The sequence below is a fragment of the Toxotes jaculatrix genome, chromosome 7 (assembly GCF_017976425.1).
Source record: "Toxotes jaculatrix isolate fToxJac2 chromosome 7, fToxJac2.pri, whole genome shotgun sequence".
Taxonomy (NCBI): Eukaryota; Metazoa; Chordata; class Actinopteri; family Toxotidae; genus Toxotes; species Toxotes jaculatrix.
The window spans coordinates 7,121,126-7,142,871 of record NC_054400.1 but is presented as its reverse complement, the minus strand read 5'-3'; the positions used below and the strand labels follow the sequence as shown (position 1 = coordinate 7,142,871).

General features: G+C 39.9%; 1 protein-coding gene across 1 annotated transcript; it reads left to right on the top strand.

Annotated features, from left to right (window-relative positions):
• Window positions 1-2,054: 2,054 nt before the first annotated feature.
• On the top strand, window positions 2,055-21,644 carry mccc2 (methylcrotonyl-CoA carboxylase subunit 2). The gene is made up of 17 exons (XM_041042767.1): window positions 2,055-2,254; window positions 3,556-3,622; window positions 4,164-4,248; window positions 4,616-4,717; window positions 5,183-5,310; window positions 10,936-11,048; window positions 11,884-11,997; window positions 12,156-12,220; window positions 12,672-12,771; window positions 12,874-12,969; window positions 13,860-13,932; window positions 14,046-14,122; window positions 15,979-16,045; window positions 16,493-16,649; window positions 17,544-17,658; window positions 19,334-19,419; window positions 20,922-21,644. Exons 1-17 carry the CDS (start codon window positions 2,123-2,125, stop codon window positions 21,037-21,039), a joined length of 1,695 nt encoding a protein of 564 aa, XP_040898701.1. The 5' UTR covers window positions 2,055-2,122; the 3' UTR covers window positions 21,040-21,644.
• Window positions 21,645-21,746: the final 102 nt, after the last annotated feature.

The following is a 21,746-nucleotide window of genomic DNA, read 5'->3' as shown; positions in this document are numbered from 1 at the left end:
AGTTGATGGCAAAGTAATCCCTAGACATTACATGTATGTATTTATACAAGTACGCCATTTAGCCACAAAGTGAAAACTGGTAGCCTATTTTTAAATGTAATGGCTGATTGGTGCACATTTAATCACATCATCTCACAATGTGTCGACAGAAACTTGATAGACTAACACTGAAACTGATGCAGAGAAAAGGCCTTGTCTCCCTTAGAAATGGGAACTAAAGTTGGTTTTAAGTGGGAATCAGAGTTAGCCTAAAAGCTTCAAAAAACATCACTTCTGACCCGAGTGCTTTATTCGAGGTAGAGTACATTTTGCAGAGTATAGGCTGAAGAGCATTCAAACCAAGAGCTTTTAGTTCATTTAGTTTTAAGAGGCCTTTCTCCTCCAACGCTTCCACCTATTCTGTCAGCATGCATAGAAATGTCCATGACCTCCACTCAAATGGCTGCTCCTGTTTTCTTAGGAAATATACAATCCTCCACTCTCTGTGTGAACTTAAACCCTCTCACTCATCCAGCTCTCTCTACTTTGCCGTGACCCTTGAACCATTCTCACTGCCGCAGCGGTGAAGTGACAGAATAGATGTAGAGGCATGAAAAGCCTCTTAAAAGTTAAAAAAAAAAAATAAAAAAATTAATAAATAAAATATTTTGATGACTGGGAGTTGAGTGCAGGAAAGTAGTTGAATAGCACACATGGACTGGATGAAAAAGAAAGAAAGAACACGATCTCCTTTAGTCGTGAAATCTATGGAAAACCTTGGGGTCAGGCAAAGGATTTAGCAAAGTCTCAGAATACAGAACAATCAGAACAACAGAATATCAAGGATTTTTACAAACAGATCACTGACTGTAATGGTATTATGCCAGATTGTATTTTTAATAATTATTCACCGAAGGAAATCTGTTAACTGAATTAAAATTAAAGGGGCATTCCATAATTTCTACAGCCAAAGTTCAATTTACTTAACTATTTACTAATGAAAAATAAGCCTGATGATATCATGCAGGTTATCTCAGCTTAGGCTTGAAGACTACTAATTTTTAAGAAAAAGAACAAGTTACAGACTGTAACTTATGAGAAATAGAAAGGATCCAGATTTTCTAGGAGCTTGACCCATGATACAGACTAAAAGTCTGGATACTTCCCCTCCTGATGCATCGATTTTGACCATTCAGTTTTTAGCTGTCTTTTGCAAGTGCATCAACTTCATGGGAGTGCAATATCAAAGAAATGCTCAAGTGTCACTCAGACACACACACACACAGATTTCAAAGATGTAGCGCTTTTAAAATCCACATGGTGGCAGCTTGGATGCACATACTCATACGTTGCTTGGCGTCCTTGCTTTCACCATAAATTCCGCCCAGCAGTTTACAGTGTTAAGGTTTTAAAAACATAGCTATAGTTTTACTTGATCAGTTAATTTATAATTAATTGTATAAGTCAGTCAACTGATCATAACTGACTTGCGTATACAGTATATGAATGCTGATGTACAGTGATATTTACATTTATTTGAGCAGGGCATGGAAAAAGATGTACTTAAAGTGTGAGAGTTCATTTTTTGCCATGGAAATAGTCGATTGATAAAATAATTTCCACTCAAGGACAATTTAGTGACCTTTCCAGAGCTCTGAACAATGCATTATGGTATTCATTCATGGAATGCAGTTGAAAGCTCTGGGAAAAAAAAAAAAACAGCTCTTGGACCTTGAGTTAAGATTCAGTACTGTGCAAACGTTTTAGCACTTCAGGTGTTTAGATTCTAAGCCATTATACCAAACCACCAGGGAGACATCTGGTCAGTCCCGAATTCATTCAGTGTGATCATGTTTGAACTAATCTCTTATTTCTGTCAAATCTCAAAAACAAATATTCATTGAAATGTTGTCTCTTTCTGAAATCTTGAGGATCACCTAGCCTGTAACACTCCACTGGCAGGATATTAACGCCATTTCTAAACATTTCCATGTTTCCATGTATGTAGGCCTTTTTTTTAAACAGCAGGTGGCGATATGGAGCTCTACGCTTTCTAACACTAACCATAAAAGAAGACCACTGCCAGGTTAGCTAGCAAGCTAACTGTTGTAAATCGCACGGTTACTCAAACGTGAGCATCAAAATGCTTCTACAGACGGTCAGGCCGTGGTTGATTCGTTGCCGGAGTTTACCTTTGGCTTGCACAAGACCTTACTACGCTGATAAGGTCGCTCGGCTCGGCTCTCAGCCGGATAAACAGTCCTCTGAATATCAGGTAGGTTAACTTACTGCTAGCATTAGCTAGCCAGACTCTGAAGGTACACTTACTGTGTGCTAATGTCAGCTTTAACTATTGAGCTAGGTTAGGTGGCTCACACCTGACAGGTGAGTGTGAAGTCGCTTTAAGGTTCACAGATGTTGAAAAACGTTAAAACTTTTGTTTATTTTGTCCCTTAGCCACGCAGAAGTTAATTCTAGCCAGTTAACTGGCTACAAGAGGTCAAATCCTTGAGCTTTCATCGTGCTCGGCTAAGGTCTTAACATCATTTCGCTGTCCGTACAGCTGTGTTTCTACTGTTCACCATCCCTTTCAGGTTTCAGGTTTTCACGTCATAGTCATGAAAGAATACGGTGTGCATCAACATTTGAAGACAGGTTCGTTTTGTAATGTATGTTTGCTGCAGGAGTTGTATTTGCTTTTTCACTTTAAAAACAAACAAGCAAGCAAGCAAACAAAATGCTGTTTTATCTGTATTGTATACTACTAAAACACAATTAATATATATTATAAGTTTAGGGCTAAGGTCAGAGAAAATGCAACTTAGGTTTAGTTTTTAATAATGTTTGCAGTTTTAATGGTTAAGTTTAGTTAGTTATAATTTAATCATTTTGTTTATAGTCAGTGTTACTGTTGGCCAACAACCAATTCATCCTCACCGATGCAACACCAAAGAATGCCACTGGATGGCACCACAGACACATTTTATGTATGTCTGCACCTCAGAGAAATACTTGTTTAAAAATATACCTGCATATACATGTCTGTTGAAGTGATTGTGTCTCACATTAAATCAGTGTGCAACTGCTTTATTAACCTTTTTCATTTCCTCTTGACAAATGCACTTAGATGACAAATAGTGTGTTAGCTGACCATGACAATTTGATTTGTTCAATAATCATAATTTTTCCTTTTTTCCAGTGAGGAAAAAATAAAAACGTTGATTGGGTGTTATTGCAAGCGAATAGTGTGTTTTCACTGAAACACACTGGTCTTATACATAATTTTCTGTATAGTTACGGTTGTTGAGTAGGTGGTTTCCGTACTTAGTTTATGTTTGGAGGAACTGATAATGTGGTAGGTTACTGTTACTGTTGAGTGGTGTTTTGATTAAAATTGTAATGTTTTTGTCATTAGCAGTTAACAGTTGAAACAAAAGTGTCCGGAAAATCTCCGTCTGCTTTACATGATATGCACTATTCTGTTGACTGTTTTGTCTGCCAGAAATTGTTACCAGTCGAAATCATATAAAATGATAAACAAAATAAATAAACCTATATACTCTTCTTGTTTTTCAGGAGAATTATGAGCGAATGAAAGTTCTTGTTGATGAACTGAAAAGCCGGACAGAAAAGATTAAATTGGGTACGTATGAGCACACGAAAGATTATTCACCACACCAAAGTTAAATTCATCACTTTGTGTTTTAATTTAAACAATGCTAATTGGTGTCTGAGTATGGGTGCTGAAATTGTTCACAGCACACCTTTACTTACCTTATCTGCTTTGGTATAACTGCTCATGGTCCACCAGTTGATAGTGTGGTTTTAAGGACTGCTTCTCACATGTGAATATGCAAACTGAATTGTAAAAACCTTAAGCTTATGCTGTGCACACATTGCCATTGACTTTTTTGTTTACAATAGATATTGTGCTGTTAACACATCTGACTTGAGTAGATCACAGTAAATAAATGTAGTGAATTCTGTCATAGTTTATACAGAAGAGTTTAAAGTATAACATACATACTAAGTGTTTATCTTAATTTAATTGGAGAGAGTATAGGTTTGTTGTTTGGGTTAGGATCGACACTTGGACTCATGCTAATCAGTTGAAAGTCAAGGATGGACTGTTCAAAGAGTTGCGGAATTGTTTGTTAACATACTGTTTGTTTGTATTCATTCAGGTGGGGGAGAAAAAGCCAGAAAACTTCATACCTCTCGTGGGAAACTCCTGCCTAGAGAGCGAATAGACAGACTTCTGGATCCAGGGTAGTACATCTGCTTATATCTTGAGTTTTGAAAATTCATGGTTGAGTCATACTGAGCAGCCAGATATGGAAAATTTGTAGTGATCTGGTTTGATATGTGGTGCAGGTATGTCAAGTGTTTGATGCTGTACACACTTTCCTGTGGGCTAAGTACAGAGAAAGGAGGATAGCATTGCTGGCATGAAGTGTTTACTGTAGAACCCCTAAATTAATTGATCATCACTACAGACATCATGCTTTTATGCAAAAAACGTTGAGGATCTCTTATATAGGTGGTGTTACTTTTAATTGCAAGCCTGTGCATTTCTCCTCTACACCTTACAATGAACTGTATTACATGATTTTTTTTTCATTTGGTTTTCTTGCAGGACTCCTTTCTTGGAATTCTCTCAGTTTGCAGCACATGAGTTGTATGGAAAAGAAGAAGTCCCAGCAGGCGGTATAATTACGGGCATCGGGCGGGTTTCAGGGTAAGTGATTATTATGATAGTGGAGAGAGACCGGAAAGGTAGGGCTGGGCTGCTGCAGTAAAGACTCAGTCTTAATACATGGTGCAAGCATAACAAGGTGAGCTTATCCCACTGCACCCCCAAAACGCTGTCTTTTTAAATAGGTGTTACTTTTTCTTTGACACCTTTCACAGTGTGAGATCTTAAATACATGAAAACCTGTATTTAGATTACAGTAGATATAACTACTAAAACAGAAATATTACTAAATAAAACTGGATTTTAAGTAATTATCTCTGCCTCTAAATGCAGAAAAATATCCATAACTGCCTGCAAATACTCAAATTAACGAGTTTGTGATAATTACATGGGGTGTTCATTTAATCTTGGGAACTTGTAATTAGCTTTTTGTTTAATTTCCTCTGAATCTTCACCTGAGTACTCCGGGTGCACCAGACAAATTTCAGTGTTTTCTATTTTTAATAGGGTGGAATGTGTTATTGTTGCAAATGATGCCACAGTCAAAGGGGGAACATACTACCCAATTACAGTGAAGAAGCACCTTCGTGCACAAGAAATAGCCCAGCAGAACCACTTGCCATGCATTTACTTAGGTAAGTTTTTCCATATTTGTAAAAAAACTGAAACAGTTTTTTCACTTTTACACCACAGATAAACATATAACTTGCCAGAGATGAAGGCAGTCATGCCAGAGATAAAGAGAAATATTGTGTATCAGTTGCTCTATTAAATTCTGGAACTGTCAGCCTGTAGCCTGTCAGCTACGATACCCCTGAATTAATAGAGAGTGCTCTATTCAAGCGGCTGGACAGTTTTCCTCACCTCACTTCAAGGGAGAACACTAAACTAAGAGAACTTAGTGACCTGCTCATGGAGCTACTCTCAGCCAAAGATGATGGGTACTTACCTGGACTCAGTAACCTTGACACACCTCGGGGCATTAACCCCATCGTCGAAAAGCTGCCAATAAACCTACAAGAAAAATGGCTGTCTACTGGGTCAAGATATAAAAAACAATATGCTGTAAGTTATCCCCCATTCTCATTCTTTGCTGACTTTGTCAACACTGAGGCCAAAGATAGAAATGACCCCAGTTTTGTCCTGACGAACAACAGCCGTAGTCATTTCCGTAATGAGAGACTCATAACAAAGCATGATGGTGTGAGAACAACAGTATCCGTCCATAAGACAGACCTGTCAGCACCAGCAGGTTCCAACTCAACGTATAGAGCAGAGACAGAGAAGAAAAACAGTGGCGATCCAGCAAAATACTGCCCACTTCACAACAAATCTCATCCTCTGGAAAAGTGCAGAGCCTTTAAAATGAAGCCGTTGTCAGAACACAAAAGACTGCTAAGAGATCACAGGCGATGTTTTAAATGCTGCTCTGCTACTCACATGGCCAAAGACTGTCCTGTGGAGCTGAAATGTAACGAGTGTAAGAGCGATCGACACTGCACAGCCAAGCATCCAGACACAGAGCTCTCAGCAGCAGTGTCATCTGTGGCTGAGCCAGACACAGAGCAGCAACACAACCCGTCTTCAGAGGTAACATCGATGTGCACTGAGGTATGCGGGGAAGGCCTCCCAGCACGATCCTGTGGAAAGATATGCTTGGTTTGAGTTTTCCCACAAGAACAAAGAGAACGCTCAGTCAAGATGTATGCTATCCTTGATGATCAAAGCAACCGCTCGCTGGCTAGAGCTGAGTTTTTCCAGGTCTTTGGCATCCAAGGCACCCCTTCGCCCTACCTGATGAGAACCTGCGCCTGCACTGTGGAAATGACTGGAAGGAAAGCAGTTGGTTTCCAGGTACAAGCGATAAATGGTGAACTGTGTTTAGACTTACCGCCACTGATTGAATGTAATGAGATCATGAGCAATCGATCAGAAATCCCCTCACCAGAGGTCGCTCTTTCCCACGCTCACCTGAGACCTGTGGCGCCTTACATCCCAGAGCCTGATCCCGAGGCGCAGATCCTGATCCTACTGGGGAGAGACCTCATACGTGTCCACAAGGTGAGACAGCAAATCAGTGGGCCCCACGACGCACCCTTTGCCCAGCGTTTGGATTTGGGGTGGGTGATAGTGGGGAAAGTTTGTATTGATAGTGCTCACAAACCCACTGTAGCTGTCTTCAAGACCAACGTCCTGCAGAATGGACGTCCATCCCTTCTGACGCCATGTCAGAAACTGTGGCAGCTTAAGACAAACTTTGAAGCAGTGAGTTCGTGAGGACAGAGAATGATGACAAACCTGCCTTGTCTTTCGAGGATGAAACATTTCTGGAGGTAATGGAAAAGGAGTTCCACAGAGATGAAAAGAACAGCTGGACTGCTCCACTACCCTTCAAGTCCCCCAGGCCACACCTTTCAAATAACCGTGCTCAAGCCCTCTCTCGCCTCCACTCCTTGCGATGCACACTTACCAAAAATCCTGAAATGAAAGAACATTTTGTTGCCTTTATGGAGAAGCTCCTTTTAAATGGACATGCTGAAGAAACTCCTCCTCTGCCAGAGAGTGCAGGCACTTACCCTTTTTTGGAGTGTACCATCCCCAAAAGCCGGGTCAGAAACGAATTGTGTTTGATTCGAGCACACAAGAAGGTGGCATCTCTCTTAACAATGTCCTGCTCTCAGGCCCTGACTCAAATAACTCGCTCCTGGGAGTGCTGCTCAGATTCAGGAAGGAGCTTGTTGTGCTGACTGCCTACGGATTCTTGGTGCGAGAGGACCACAGAGACTACTTAAGATTCCTCTGGCACAAGGATAACAACCTGACTAAAGAGGTGGTGGAGCTCAGGATGCGAGTGCATGTGTTCGGGAACAGCCCTTCGCCGGCAGTCGCCATATATGGCCTCCGGAGAGCTGCCCAAGAAGGTGAACAAAGGTACAGCTCTGATTCTTGCCACTTTGTTGAGCGACACTTTAATGTGGACGACGGGCTCATCTCCCTCCCATCTGAGACCGAAGCCATTGATCTGCTCAAACGCACTCAAGCTTCGCTGGCAGAATCAAACCTGAAACTGCATAAAATCGCCTCTAATAGTGTCACAGTGATGCAAGCTTTCTCACCTGAGGACCTGGCTGCAGGCTTGAGAGACCTGGGCCTCGACAAAGAGGAACTTCCAGTGCAAAGAAGTCTCGGTTTGTGCTGGAACATAGACTCTGACACTTTCACATTTAAAGTGGCAGTCAGCGACAAACCATTCACCCGCCGTGGGGTACTATCCACTATCCAATAGCCTCTGCGACCCGCTGGGCCTGGTTGCTCCAGTGACAAAGGGCGAGCCTTGCTCAGAGAACTTTCTGCTGACATTCACGACTGGGACACCGAACTTCCTGCAGACAAGTTAAACAAATGGGAAACATGGAAAGAATCATTAAAGGATCTGAGTGCTCTCCATCTTCCCCGCTCCTACATACAACAGTCCCTTTCCAGTGCCACATACACAGAGTTGTGTCTTTTTTCTGATGCTTCGAACTGGGCAATTGGGGCTGTAGCTTACCTCAGAGTTGTCATGACAGATGGACAGTGTAGAGTTAGCTTTGTGCTCGGAAAAGCTAAGCTGGCTCCTCAACCCAAACCCACCATCCCTCGCCTTGAACTGTGTGGAGCTGTGCTGGCCGTCGAGATGGCTGAACTGATCCTCGGCGAGCTTGACCACAAACTAGATGCAGTGAAGTTCTATTGTGACAGTAAAGTTGTTCTTGGTTACATATACAATGAAACAAAACGATTCTTTGTGTATGTACACAACCGTGTTCACCGGATACGCAAGACAACTTCCCCTCAACAGTGGCATTATGTGCCTACGGAACAAAACCCAGCTGATCTGGCCACCAGATCTGTTCCAGCGTCACAACTTGCCAGCAGCATGTGGTTTACGGGGCCAGAGTTCCTTCACAAACCGTTTCTGGCTGAGACTCCGGAGACCTTTAAGCTGGTGGAGCCTGAAACAGATGCAGATGTGAGGCCTCAACTGACCACCTCTGCTACCTGCATTAGTGAAGGTGGACTTACCTCAGGACGTTTCCAGCGCTTCTCCACGTGGAAGTCTTTGCTGAGGGCAGTTTCCTTCTTGATCCACCAAACCCACTTGTTCAGGTCTGACTCACCAGCTACATGCAGAGGATGGCATCGATGCAGCAGACTTCGTACTCCAGAAGAGCTGACAGCAGCTAAGCAAGTCATACTTAAGGCTGTTCAAAGGGATGCCTGTCCAGAGGAGTACACTGCACTACAAGAAGACAGAGCGATTTCAAAAACAAGCACAATCCTGAACCTTGACTCGTCTATGAACGACGGACTCATACGGATCAGTCCAGAGGTAAGAAATCCAATCATTCTCCCAAAACAAAGTCATGTCACAACACTACTGGTGAATCATTACCACATGAAAGTTGAACATCAAGGGCGACAATTCACTGAGGGGGCTATCAGGGCTACAGGCCTGTGGATTGTTGCTGACAAGAGGTTGATAAGTTCAGTCCTTCATCGTTGTGTCACCTGCCGCAAGCTGAGGGGAAGACTCGAGGTTCAAAAGATGACTGACCTCCCTCCTGAGCGTCTGAGTTCATCAGCGCCATTCACCTACGTAGGATTAGATGTTTTTGGCCCCTGGGAGGTTCTCACCCGACGCACCAGAGGTGGCGCAGCTCAGAGCAAGCGCTGGGCCATACTCTTTACATGTATGAGTTACAGAGCCGTGCATGTAGAGGTCATAGAGTCGATGGATGCAGCCAGCTGCATTAATGCCCGCCAAAGGTTTTTTGCTGTAAGAGGACCAGCGAAGCAGCTGAGATCGGATCGGGGCACAAACTTCATCGGAGCCAGTTCTGAACTGGGCATGAGACCAGACAATCCAAAGCAAACCAGTACTTTGAAGTACTTACATGAGAATGGTTGCACATGGGAATTCAACTCCCCGCACGCATCCCCAATGGGAGGGGTGTGGGAGCGCATGATAGGCGTGACCCGGAGGATACTCGATTCCATGTTACTGCGAACCAAGCACACTCACCTGACTCATGATGTGTTCTGTACTTTAATGGCAGAACTGTGTGTTATAATCAACGCCAGACCTTTAGTCTCGGTTTCCTCCGATCCCTCCTCTCCTCTGCTGCTGACCCCTGCTATGCTCTTGACCCAAAAACCAGGTGTGCCTCCTCCACCCGGCAGTTTCGAGGAAAAGGATCTTTACAAGTGTCAATGGAAACAGGTGCAGGCACTTGCTAATGAGTTTTGGAGCCGATGGAGAACTGAATACCTCCACACCCTTCAGTCAAGGCGTAAGTGGCACACAGCATGTCACAACCTGCAAGTCGGAGACATCGTGCTACTTAAACAGAGTGATTCTCCCCGCAACGAGTGGGCAGTGGGCCTGGTCATATCTACCAGTACAAGCAGTGATGGGAAAGTCCGCAAAGTCGAGATCAGGACATCACATGACAAAGTAAAGACATTCTTCAGGCCTATCACTGAGGTGGTCTTACTCCTGGCAAAGGAATGCCAGAGTTCAAATCAGGACAATTAAAGCTTAAGTGGCATGAGTAAATGCCTGACGTGGAGTGTTCTGCCCTGAATGTGTTTAATATGTTTAAAAGACACTCAAAATTACATTGAAATGTTTATTTACAGTTTTCCTGTTCTTATATGTATTTGCGGCGCCTTTATTTTGAAAATCTCGCGAAACCGGAAGTAGGAAATAGAAACGAAAAACGAGAAAAAACGTGTTTACATCGTCTCACGGCCGCATCTATGCAGTTAATCTCTCAGAAAGCAATGGTTGTCTTTCTTTTCTAGTTTTACACCAAATTCAATGCAGTCAGAATGTTGACCTATGTGCAAGAAGATATTAAACGAGCAAGGCGCTCATTGTTCCTGGCTCTTGAATAAGGAGTTTAACTGACTGTTTATCTGTGTCCACGCAAGAGCAAACACATAGAAAGAACAGTATACGGCCAATTTGCCTCTGCAGTTGTTCCAAAGTCAAAGGACTCTATGGGGGAAATCCGGATAGTGTTTTTTTTTTTTTTTTTTTTTTTTTTTTTGGTCGGTGTGTAGACGCACAACATCCCAGAAGGCCCTGGTTATGAGTTGCAGGCTGCAGTTCATTTCAGAGAAGATGAATTATCTGTAATATAGCCTGATGGGGTCCTAATGTTTATAATAATCAGTGAGCTTTCTAAATGTCCTGATTTTCTTGTCCTCTTCAGTGGATTCTGGAGGAGCCAATCTGCCCAGACAGGCTGATGTCTTTCCAGATAGAGATCATTTTGGACGCATCTTCTACAACCAAGCCAGACTGTCCTCAGACGGAATAGCACAGGTGATGCTGGTGTCTTTGTATTTCCTTTGTTGATCACATAACACACTTACAGCAGCATCATGGGACTTTTAACTCTTTGACTTCAATTTTCACTCATCTCCTCATGGTCACTATCTTTTAGTGTTGCCTGTTGTTGTTATCTTGGGTTGTGTATTTTAAAACTTTTGCCTTGATTCTTGCCAGAAATGCTTTTATTCATAGACCAGTTCTTTAAGGCTGAAAGGGTTGTCTGAAAAGTTATATCAGAGAGCAGAGATGGTCAGTTTAAATGGACTGCACTGTTGTAGGTTATTCATCTTTTGTTGTCTTCGGGGAACTAAAGTACATCTTGCTATTAACTATTGAAGAAGAGACATCCTTTTATTTAAAAACAAAGCTAAAACAGGGCTCTCTGCGTGAGAGCTGATGAACACAAAGGGTGCTGGTGAGAAGTCCGGTCTTGTACAGGTCTTGCGCCCACATATGTCCAGTAGACCCAGGAGTGATAAAGACAACAGAATATGCTCATGCAACTGTGACACTCAACAAACATGATGTCCTTTAATTCATGCCGATACTGTCTCACCAGGTTATTAACATTGCATATTCCATATGCTGGCCACATTTAGTATAATTGCTAGATTTACCACTAGATTACTGTATTAGAATTTAGAAATTCCCGTTGCTAGTGACCATAAGATTCTTGAAGCTAAGTTGTCGTTGGTGTTTATAGCTTTATAATTGTTATTACACTGTTATTATATTGACTTAGTATCAAAGCTTTCATAACTTGACAGTGTGGTGTGTCCATTCTTAATGTCGTACATGTTTTGTAACTTATCCTTCGCTCTTTCAGATAGCTGTTGTGATGGGCTCCTGCACTGCTGGAGGAGCGTATGTGCCAGCGATGGCAGATGAAAGCGTCATTGTGCGGAAGCAAGGAACCATTTTCCTTGGAGGACCTCCACTGGTATGCTAATTTTTCCATTAACATCATAAATTTAATTTTCCAATGGCATGTAACTTGTGGTGTTGTAATTTCAGATGCCATGTGATGAAAAATACTGCAGGAATATTTTGTTTGTTGTTTCAGTTTTGTTGAAAATCTCTGTGCCTCTGTCTTGACAGGTCAAAGCTGCCACTGGAGAAGAAGTTTCTGCAGAGGACCTTGGTGGTGCTGACCTTCACTGCAAGTATGAAATTAACAGAGTTTTTCTTGACATTACATGTGTGGGATTGTGATGCCAAGGTTCTCTTTTTAAGAAAGTGTTAAACCTGATAAGACTGTTGTGCTTTGCTTTTTTTTTTTTTTTTTTTGACAGATTTTACAAATATCTTCCAGTGGTGCCATGAGCATAGGTTGCATTGTATGAAGTCAGAGACACTAGTCAGGATTTGTTTTTCACTTAACATAGATCTCTGGAATTGGTCTCTGATACATCTTTACAGATTTAAACAGTGTAAAAAAGAAAAAATGAATTCATATTTCTCTGTTAAGAGTACTTTAGATATTGGAATTTGTGCATCACCCTTTAATTTCTTCTGAAACGATGAGACACATGCTTCTGTCAGTGTTATTATTTTAAGTAATGATGAATGTGCTATTATAATTTCACAGTGATTGATTTGTTGCTTATTTTACAGAAAATCTGGTGTGACAGACCACTATGCTTTAGATGATAATCATGCGCTTCATTTGGCAAGAAAGACAGTGCGAAGCCTCAACTACAGGAAAAATATTGAGGTCAGTCCAATAATTACAGTTATTAACAGTCGCATTTTGCCATTCATCAAGTTACCATGTCTGTACTTTCTGTTGGCATTGAGCCTGTTTTATATTTTTCAGGTCACCATAGAACCAACAGAAGCCCCGCTCTACCCTGCAGATGAACTCTACGGCATAGTTGGAGATAACTTGAAACGCAACTTTGATGTCAGAGAGGTATGTATCCAGTTTCCTGGGCATTTCTTTTGAAGAGGAAAGGTTGTAGGCTACACTTCAAGCAAAATACAGCATCCCCCTAACATTTCCACAATTGGTTTGAACATGGCAACACTCTAACCCAAATCTTTTCAACTTAATGATGTGAGGGTTTTTTCTTAATTGTGTAGGTATTTTTGTGTTTTGATTTTTTTTTTTTTTTTTTTGTGGGTAGATCCACTTTTTAAATTGTGAAATACTTGATGAGCTACTACATGGGAGTTTGTAATAGTCAATTTAAAATCATTCCTGGGTTCCACTCATACCATTACTTAGATGTTACTGTGCCATAATGCCCTTTGTTTAATGTGTATTTTGATTTGATTAATTAAATAGATTTGTTCTAGTATTACCATCAGAAAACAAGATTTGCAGGTTCAGAATTCACTTTAAACAATATTTAGCTGTCAGGTCCCTCTATCTGGAGCTGAGTTGATAATGGACAACTGGCATCAATCACTTTGTTTTTGCTCTGTCTGGCAGTGCTTGCCAGATGTTCTCATTTGGTTTAAAGCCTGTGCCTTTGATTCTTGATGTAGACAGGAGCAAGAATTACTGCTAACTCTAGAGAGGTCAAAGTGTTTGTAGTGTAGAGCAGTATTGACAATCCATTTAGGATGCAAGATCAACTGACTGCTCTCTCTTTGTAGGTGTTTTTCTACTGTTATAGCCTTTTCAGCACAGGTTGGCCTAAGATCACTGAAGCTAAATCACTGAAGTAAAAATTGTTTAAAGAAACAGTCCAACATTTTTTATTTGTAACAGTTCCTTATATGTGTTTCCAAGGCCTGCCTCTTGTGTGACGTGGCATTTTGGGCTTTTCTAACTGTCTCATATTTATTTAACTGCAGGTCATCGCCAGAATTGTAGATGGCAGCAAATTTGATGAGTTCAAGGCCTTCTACGGAGACACACTTGTCACAGGCATGTGAAATACCATTTCACATACCTTTTTATTTCTTCAGCAGAGAGAAATATAGTTTGGTTTGGTCTGTGGAATCCACCAACCTCACCACTTCCAATATGTGTGTCTGCAGGATTTTCAAGAATATTTGGTTACCCGGTGGGAATCATTGGCAACAACGGAGTCTTGTTTTCAGAATCTGCAAAAAAGGTAAATATTCTTTCTACCCAAGGACGACAGAAATCATAAAACTGAGTGCTCTCTAAAGAATAAATATAGATTTCCAAGGTCCGTTCACTGTATCTCTACAGTGTTAGTAAGACCTAAAATCTATATCTCACAATTAACAAAAAGAACAAAAAGTTCAGGTTGGACAGCAGGGATTGTGTGATTTTTTTTTATTTTTTTATTTTTTTTAGTGAACACAAATGATTTCTGCATTCTTGCAACACCTGTAAAGTGTGAAATGCCTCATGATCATGTTGAGTTTTCAAACGAGTAAGCATTGTTCTGGTTATGTGCCTCTCAAAATGTCAATACTGAAGCAGTTCTGATAGTATTCTCCACAGAGATTCACCGCTTCCAGTACTGAATACTAATATTTCTCTCTTGAGGGAGCTTTAGTGTTCATAGATGGTTTGTGCTGACCCTTCACAGTCAAGGCGCCGAGTTTCTCTCATACAATAAGCTCTCAAATTGCACTTGTCTGGGCCATTTCATGAGTACGCTGATGAATGGCATTGTAATAACATAGCATTTAGAGACCATGGACAAGGGACAACCATAATTTTCATTTAATTTAATTCACTTAATTTGCAAGCCAATCTGCAGAGAACAGAGCTGAACTTTACACAGCCTCAGGAAAGATGAGGAGCTGAATTTGTGATTATAGACTAATAAGTTTTTCAAACACATTATGAATTAGATTACAAGCTTGACCTGAAAAAAAAAAAAAAAGGTTTCTGTGATTCATTTTTTCTTTGAGGTCTCAATATGACAGTATGAACGCTGGTTATCTCATCAGTGTAATTACTGTCGAAAGAGACTGGCACAGTTCTTCAGACTGACACAGATGTGGAACAGACATGCTCAGGGAGCATATCCAAGAAAAATCAATACAGCGGCTGCATTTTGAGATGCATTTTTGAGACACGCTGTCATCACTTGAGACATGCCCTGGCATCTGTTATGCTAACTGTTAAATTGTTAAAAGCTCTTCCCCAGGTATTTGTGTTTGTGAAAGGGAGCGGTAACAGAGAAGAGATGAGATTTCTGTTGTTGTGCACACATCGGGGAGCAACCTGATGGATCATTTTTCACCAAGTGACAGTTTTTAATAGGCAGCCGTCTTTCACATTGTCTCCAACTTCTGTTTACGCTTTGCAATGCGAGGCTGGCTTCTTCACTGAAAGAGAGGTAACTGCCAAAATAAAGAAAACACCTGAGTAATTCAGCAGTACAAAGTATATGGAAATGAGGTGTCTCCACCCACTGCACAGTCCTTTGTGCTTGTTTGCCTGTGCAGTAACTCCTGGCAGCTCTGTGTTGTGCTGTGAATTTTCCTGGCAAGACTGAAGGCCATTCAGCTCCTTCATTTCAAAGTAAAGTCTAGAAAATACAAAGCCAGTATGAAGCCAGATGACCTCAAGCGGATATGTTTATGTCCTGACTGGTCTCATCTGAGATGAAGATGATGATTAAGGTGAGGCCAAATAATCGCAAGTCACACACTTGAAGAATGGTTTATGAACAAGTTGTCAGTTTTTAATCCAAATTTGTTTTGGTCACCAAATAAAAATCAAGAAAAAAAGTCACCAGATAAAAATGATCACTTGGGGAATTTATCACTTTGGGCAACACTTTGCAAGTTCCCAGCGATATGTAAAATCACAATCTCAACAAGGAATCGAGACAGTCTAGTTTCAGTGTACAGTTGTACATACAACACCAGTACCTCAAGCAGTTTAATATGTATGCTTGTGTGCTCTGAATATATATACAGTGCTTAACAAATTTATTAGACCAACTGTCATGAAAATGAAATAAACGTATAAATTTCTTTTCAGGGGACTCATTTCATCGAGCTATGTTGCCAGAGAAACATTCCACTAATTTTTCTACAAAACATAACAGGTCAGTGGGAATTCTTAATGTCTGAGGTTTGGGGATTATTGACATATTAGATTTTGTTCTGTTGTGGTATATGTATTCCCTCTTGTTTGTTTTTCTATGTTACTTTTTTTTTGTCAATCCATCACCTTAGTCCAGAATGATAAACAATAACAAGGCTATTAATGCACAGTGAGGAAGATCGTGTCAGTACTGTGGCTTTTAATGGGATTTGAGGCACTTAATGATCCCCTCTATTTAATACAAGCATGCAATTGCATAATTTACAGTTTACATCATCATCAGATCAGATAACATGATTTACAAATCTTTCTCAACAATCTCATTTTTGCTTACTCATTAATGATTTAATTTTAACCCACTAAGACTTTCTCATTTGAGATAACAACACACACTCTCCCAAAGTTAACTCAATTTTTATCTGCAATCTCTTTTCTATCTCCATCTCAGGCTTCATGGTGGGCAGAGAATATGAAGCAGGGGGAATTGCCAAGGATGGAGCCAAGATGGTAACTGCAGTTGCCTGTGCCAATGTACCCAAGATTACTGTTATCATTGGAGGATCCTACGGTGCAGGAAACTATGGCATGTGTGGCAGGGCGTACAGGTATGAAAAGGTTAACGAGTGGTCCGATAACATCACGAAAGAACAAAATGAAAGCCTGGCCCACGACCAGTTACCCGCGAATGAATGTCATTAGCTGTGTCCAAATTGTTTGTGCATAAAAAAAGTGAGTGTTTGTAATAATATGCATCAGGTCCCCTTGAATTTTTACATCTAGGTGGAAGTGACCTTTTCTAACAGCAGTAAAAGAGGCTTTCAGATTTGATCATTTCAATGCAAAACCCATTTTATAATTAAAAACATTTCACTCAGAATTTGCCAACACACACACACACTTTTTTTCACTCTTGTAGACACTGCCTGAAATTATCACATGCATCAGTTAATCAGATTTAGCTTTTTTCACAAATGCAGTAGTACTCTCCAAGACCCATCCTTTTAAAAAAATTTTTGTCAGTGCTGTGTGCACACTCATACCTTTCATTGCAAAATATCTGGTAGTAAAAGTTGGATGGATTGAATGGATTGTTTGGACACAAGCTATTGTGAGATTGAAGGACTGAATCACATTGAACTTTTACCATCAGTCTCACTCGGCTCTTGCTCCTTTTTTTTCCTCCATCAAAAACAAACAGCAAGCGTTCTGTGGTAAAATCTTTAAATAAGCACAGATAAGTTAACATTTTGGAAAATTTATGCTGGTGCTCACCTTAGGATGGACTTTGTGAATTATTTAGGATTATCTAAGTAGTTCCTTTCCCAGTCTAAGTGCTCATTAGTCATGTTTTGCTAAAGTTATCATCATTTCGTATTAGATCTTCAGTATTGCAGATTCATTTTTTGTGGTTTTATTAGTTGTTCATCTCTACTGTGGCTGGCTAATCTGATTTAGAAAAACCACAAGGAAATTGACACCTTACGTTACTCCTCCCACAGCCCACGATTCCTGTACATGTGGCCAAATTCCCGAATCTCAGTTATGGGCGGTGAACAGGCAGCCACTGTCCTGGCCACCATCACTAAGGATCAGAGGGCACGCGAAGGAAAGGAGGTAATGATTCACATTAATTATCCCATCTGCGCTGCATTGGAAATGCTTAAACTAGCTTTGGTGAATTTGCTGCCAGAAGCATAAACATTATGAAAGACACTTCTCTTTCATTAATGATTTGACATGGCACTTAATACAAGGATAAAATTATATCAGTGTGAAGTGTTCCAGTGACGACTTACACTGCATAGTGCAGTCATCAAATGGATGTAATTAAACTGTGTCAGGTATGCTGTTATGGGTGTATTAAGAGTGAATTAATAACTTCCAAATGACACCTCATATCAGTGCCCTGATGGCATGTGTTTCAATCAGTGATGTTTGAGACGGTTCAACAATATAAAGCATTAAAATGACTGAAAAGGTAAAAGAAAACTAATTATGGATTAATTTTTATACATTTTAAATGCACCTTTTTGTTGTTGTTGTTGAGTACATAAGACCAGTCCCATCACTCATTTCCTTCCACCAGTCCATCAGCTGGACTCAAAGCCATAATAAAATGATGGAGAAAAAGAATAAAATAGATGTCACCCTCAATGTAAACAAAGTTTTTGCCAAACACACAGAACACACCTCTGATCCATGTTGTCACTCTTGGTCAGTTTGTTGCTCCCAAATCACATTTGATTGGATAAATTCAAAGTAAAAGCCCCCAAGTCGAAAGTTAGTCATCAAGAACAACTGTAACTTTTAACAGGAAGAAAAGTTAGACGGACTTTGATTTAAAAATACTCAAAAGTGTTTTTTTTTTGTATATATATTTGTCAAAAGAATAATTCTCACAGACACTGGATTAGAACTTGGAAAATGTTTTTTATTTCACTGTGTTTTTAACCAGTATACAACGTACACTCGGTTGCCAGTTTACTTGGTCCTTCCAGGGACCAAACTAATGCAGACTGATACAGATGCTGTGCAGTAAATCATATCTTCATCAAGGTTATAATAATCAGTTAAGAGCTGCAGGGATTATTTGGTTAATCAATCAGTCAATTGTCAAAATTAACAGGTTTTTGGTAATCAGCAAAAAATACTGCATGTTTGCTGGTTCCAGCTTCCCAGTTGTCAGGATTTGATACTTTTCTCTGTCGTGTGTGACGGCAAACTCAAAGTTTTGGGGGTTTGGACTATTTGAATAAAACACACTATCAGATAGAGAACCTTTGGGAAATGTGAATGGCAGTTTTTCACTGTCATTTTTTTAGACAGAATGATTGATTGATTAATCAGCAGATCGCTCGATAATGAAAGTTAGTTGCAGCCGTGAATTCTTGAAGTCTTCGTTGAAACGGTTTTAGAGAGGTGTAGATTTCAGAGGAATGGATTCAGCTTGAGGGTTATTTTGGAAGATGTAGTTTGTGCTGCTGTTTGATTCTATTGCTTTATCTTGAGAGATGCTTCAAATGTTTTGTACGCCCCATTTAAATCAATAAGGGTAGACTAGAAGTAGCCTACTGAAAATATACAGCACTGACTCAGCATTTTCATTTGACAAATGAGTTACAAATGAATTCGCCTTGTACACTTTAGACAACCTTTAACAATCCTATTGGCCCAAGTCCCTGTTGCGCTGTGTTTAAATGGATATGATTTTAAACTTTTTTTTTTTTTTTTTTTTTGTTTTACCTGTACCAAACCCATCAATTCAGTTGTTTTATGGATTTACTCATAGTTCACAGCAGAGCAAGAGGCTGCCATGAAGGAACCAATAGTGCGGCGGTTTGAAGAGGAAGGCAGCCCATACTACTCCAGTGCCAGGTAAGTTATGGTACATCATACTTCATGTCTCAGGCATTGTGTGGTAAAATGAGGCACTGAAAATGTTCTACCCTCTGTGGAATGATAATATTGGACGAGCATGGAGTACAAACAGGCCACCAGCATTTGTTTCTACTTTATTTTTAAATCTTCTCGATACGTCATGTGAGTCAAGAAACCACGGGAAAGACATGAGGAGTGATGCTGTGATGTGTTTCAAGTGCATTTCTTCTCCATTAGATGTCCTGTGGTTTTTCTAATTTGAGATGTCTTTGCTTTTCATTACGTCCAGTGGGCTATTTTCATGCTGCTCTCACAAGCAATCATATGGTGGAAAATTGTGCTTATATGTTGCAATCCCCAATGACAATTCAAGCACTAAAATTAGGCAGATTAAAGCATAGAGGTTTCAAAACATATCACACAGACTTTCAGTGAGTTAGATACAATATAAAAAGAATAACCAGGATTCACAAAGCACATACGATCAAAAGGATTTCAAATAGACAAAATGATGCCTGATGTCTAACAAGAAAAATCTTGCCTGCTCCAGTCATGATCCCGGGGATGACTCTATAAATAGTGGCTATTATCACATCTCTTGTAGGAATAATAACAACAGGAAATGGAGAGACTGATGTGTTGTGCAAAAGGGAAGGATAAAAATAATTGTTGACTCTATTGACCAGTAATCATGGCCCCATTAAAGACACTGACTCATCATAATAATGACAAGGTACCCAGTTAGCATTTAAATAGTTTGTGTAACGCAGAATTTTTCCAAGTTTCTTTGTCTGTTACGGGAACCAAGTAAATATATTTGGGTTTTTAAGTGTTGGTTGGTCAAAACCAGCATTTTGGGCTCTCAGAAATTACAAAGAGCTCATTTGCCAACTTTTGATATTTTATAGATTGAATGTTTTATCTATCAATAGAGAAAGTAATCAGATTAATTGATATTGAAAATTATCGTTTGTTGCAGCCCTGTTGGCCATCTATAGGCTTGTATGGACATAGTGAAGTTGTGAGGTTAGGTAAAAACAAAATCCCAAACTTTCGTGTGACTTTTCGGTTTATAGTACACTACTTTGGGCATTGTAGAATAAGATGCTATTTATTACATTAAATTTTACAAAAATTTAAAAAATAAATAATTGAGTGCAAAGCTGTGATCATCATTAATTCCATTAATATGGTATACAAGGATCAGAATCATGGTAACTCATAATAGAAGACGTTGCTTTGATCTTGAGTGATGGTGGAAAATAGGATCCGGCTCAGAAAATAAGCTGATATTAAAAAAAAAAAAAAAAAAGACCTCTACAAGTGTATTAAAACTGAAAGATGAACAAGCAAATTATTCAGGGAGAGGAACACTAAATCTTGTCACTCTGTTAAAGTAACTGATAATAGACCTGCGCAGGTTCTACAAGAAGCTTCAGATGTGTGAGGTGCATTGAGCCATCTAATAAAGCGATGCACTTTTATTGCTTTTTTTACAGACTGTGGGATGACGGGATTATTGATCCTGCTGATACTCGTCTGGTTTTGGGACTGAGCCTCAGTGCAGCACTGAATGCACCAATGAAGAAGACACGTTTTGGAGTGTTCAGGATGTAGATCTCATTATAGCCTGTACAGACTACAGGCTTACCAGAGTTGTACTGTACCTATACTAGTATTTATAGTTTTATTTCTGATGTGTCACCAAATTAAGAGTAACAAACAGAAACACTACACAAAAGAAAAATCAGGAGTGGAATCACACCATCTTAAATACTCTCCGAGGTGATTGGTTGATGAACTGTTGTTGTGGGACGTTTCCACCATTATGTTGTGCCTTAACTGTTACTATCCCAGTGTAAATGTAGTTATAAAACTCTTTCCTTCTGTGGATTGGATTTTTTTATTAAATACTGTAAATGGTGGATTAAAAAAATGTGAAAATGTGAACTTAAATATTTTGTCTTTTTGTTTAGGACTATTACTGCTTCTGAGTGTTAACAGTGCCTGAGAAGAATATCAGAGAAAAGGAAGAAAATTATCGTAAGGGGGCACTGTGTAGCCATAAATATCTCTCTTGCTGAAGTCCAGAGGGATGGTATATCAACACTTCACATTTTTGAAGCTAAGTGCTTTTTAGATAGCACCTAGTGGTGTTGTGATATTGACAAAGGAGCTCTTTTAAGGAACATTTTTGAGCAAAATAAAGGTTTTTGATGATGTCCAGGCTCAGTGCAGTTATCTGTAATTCACACTTACCTCTTGTCAAGAGAAACTAGTGGGTTTGTTACACCTTCTGTGCCAGAATTCTGCCTTCTTTTTGT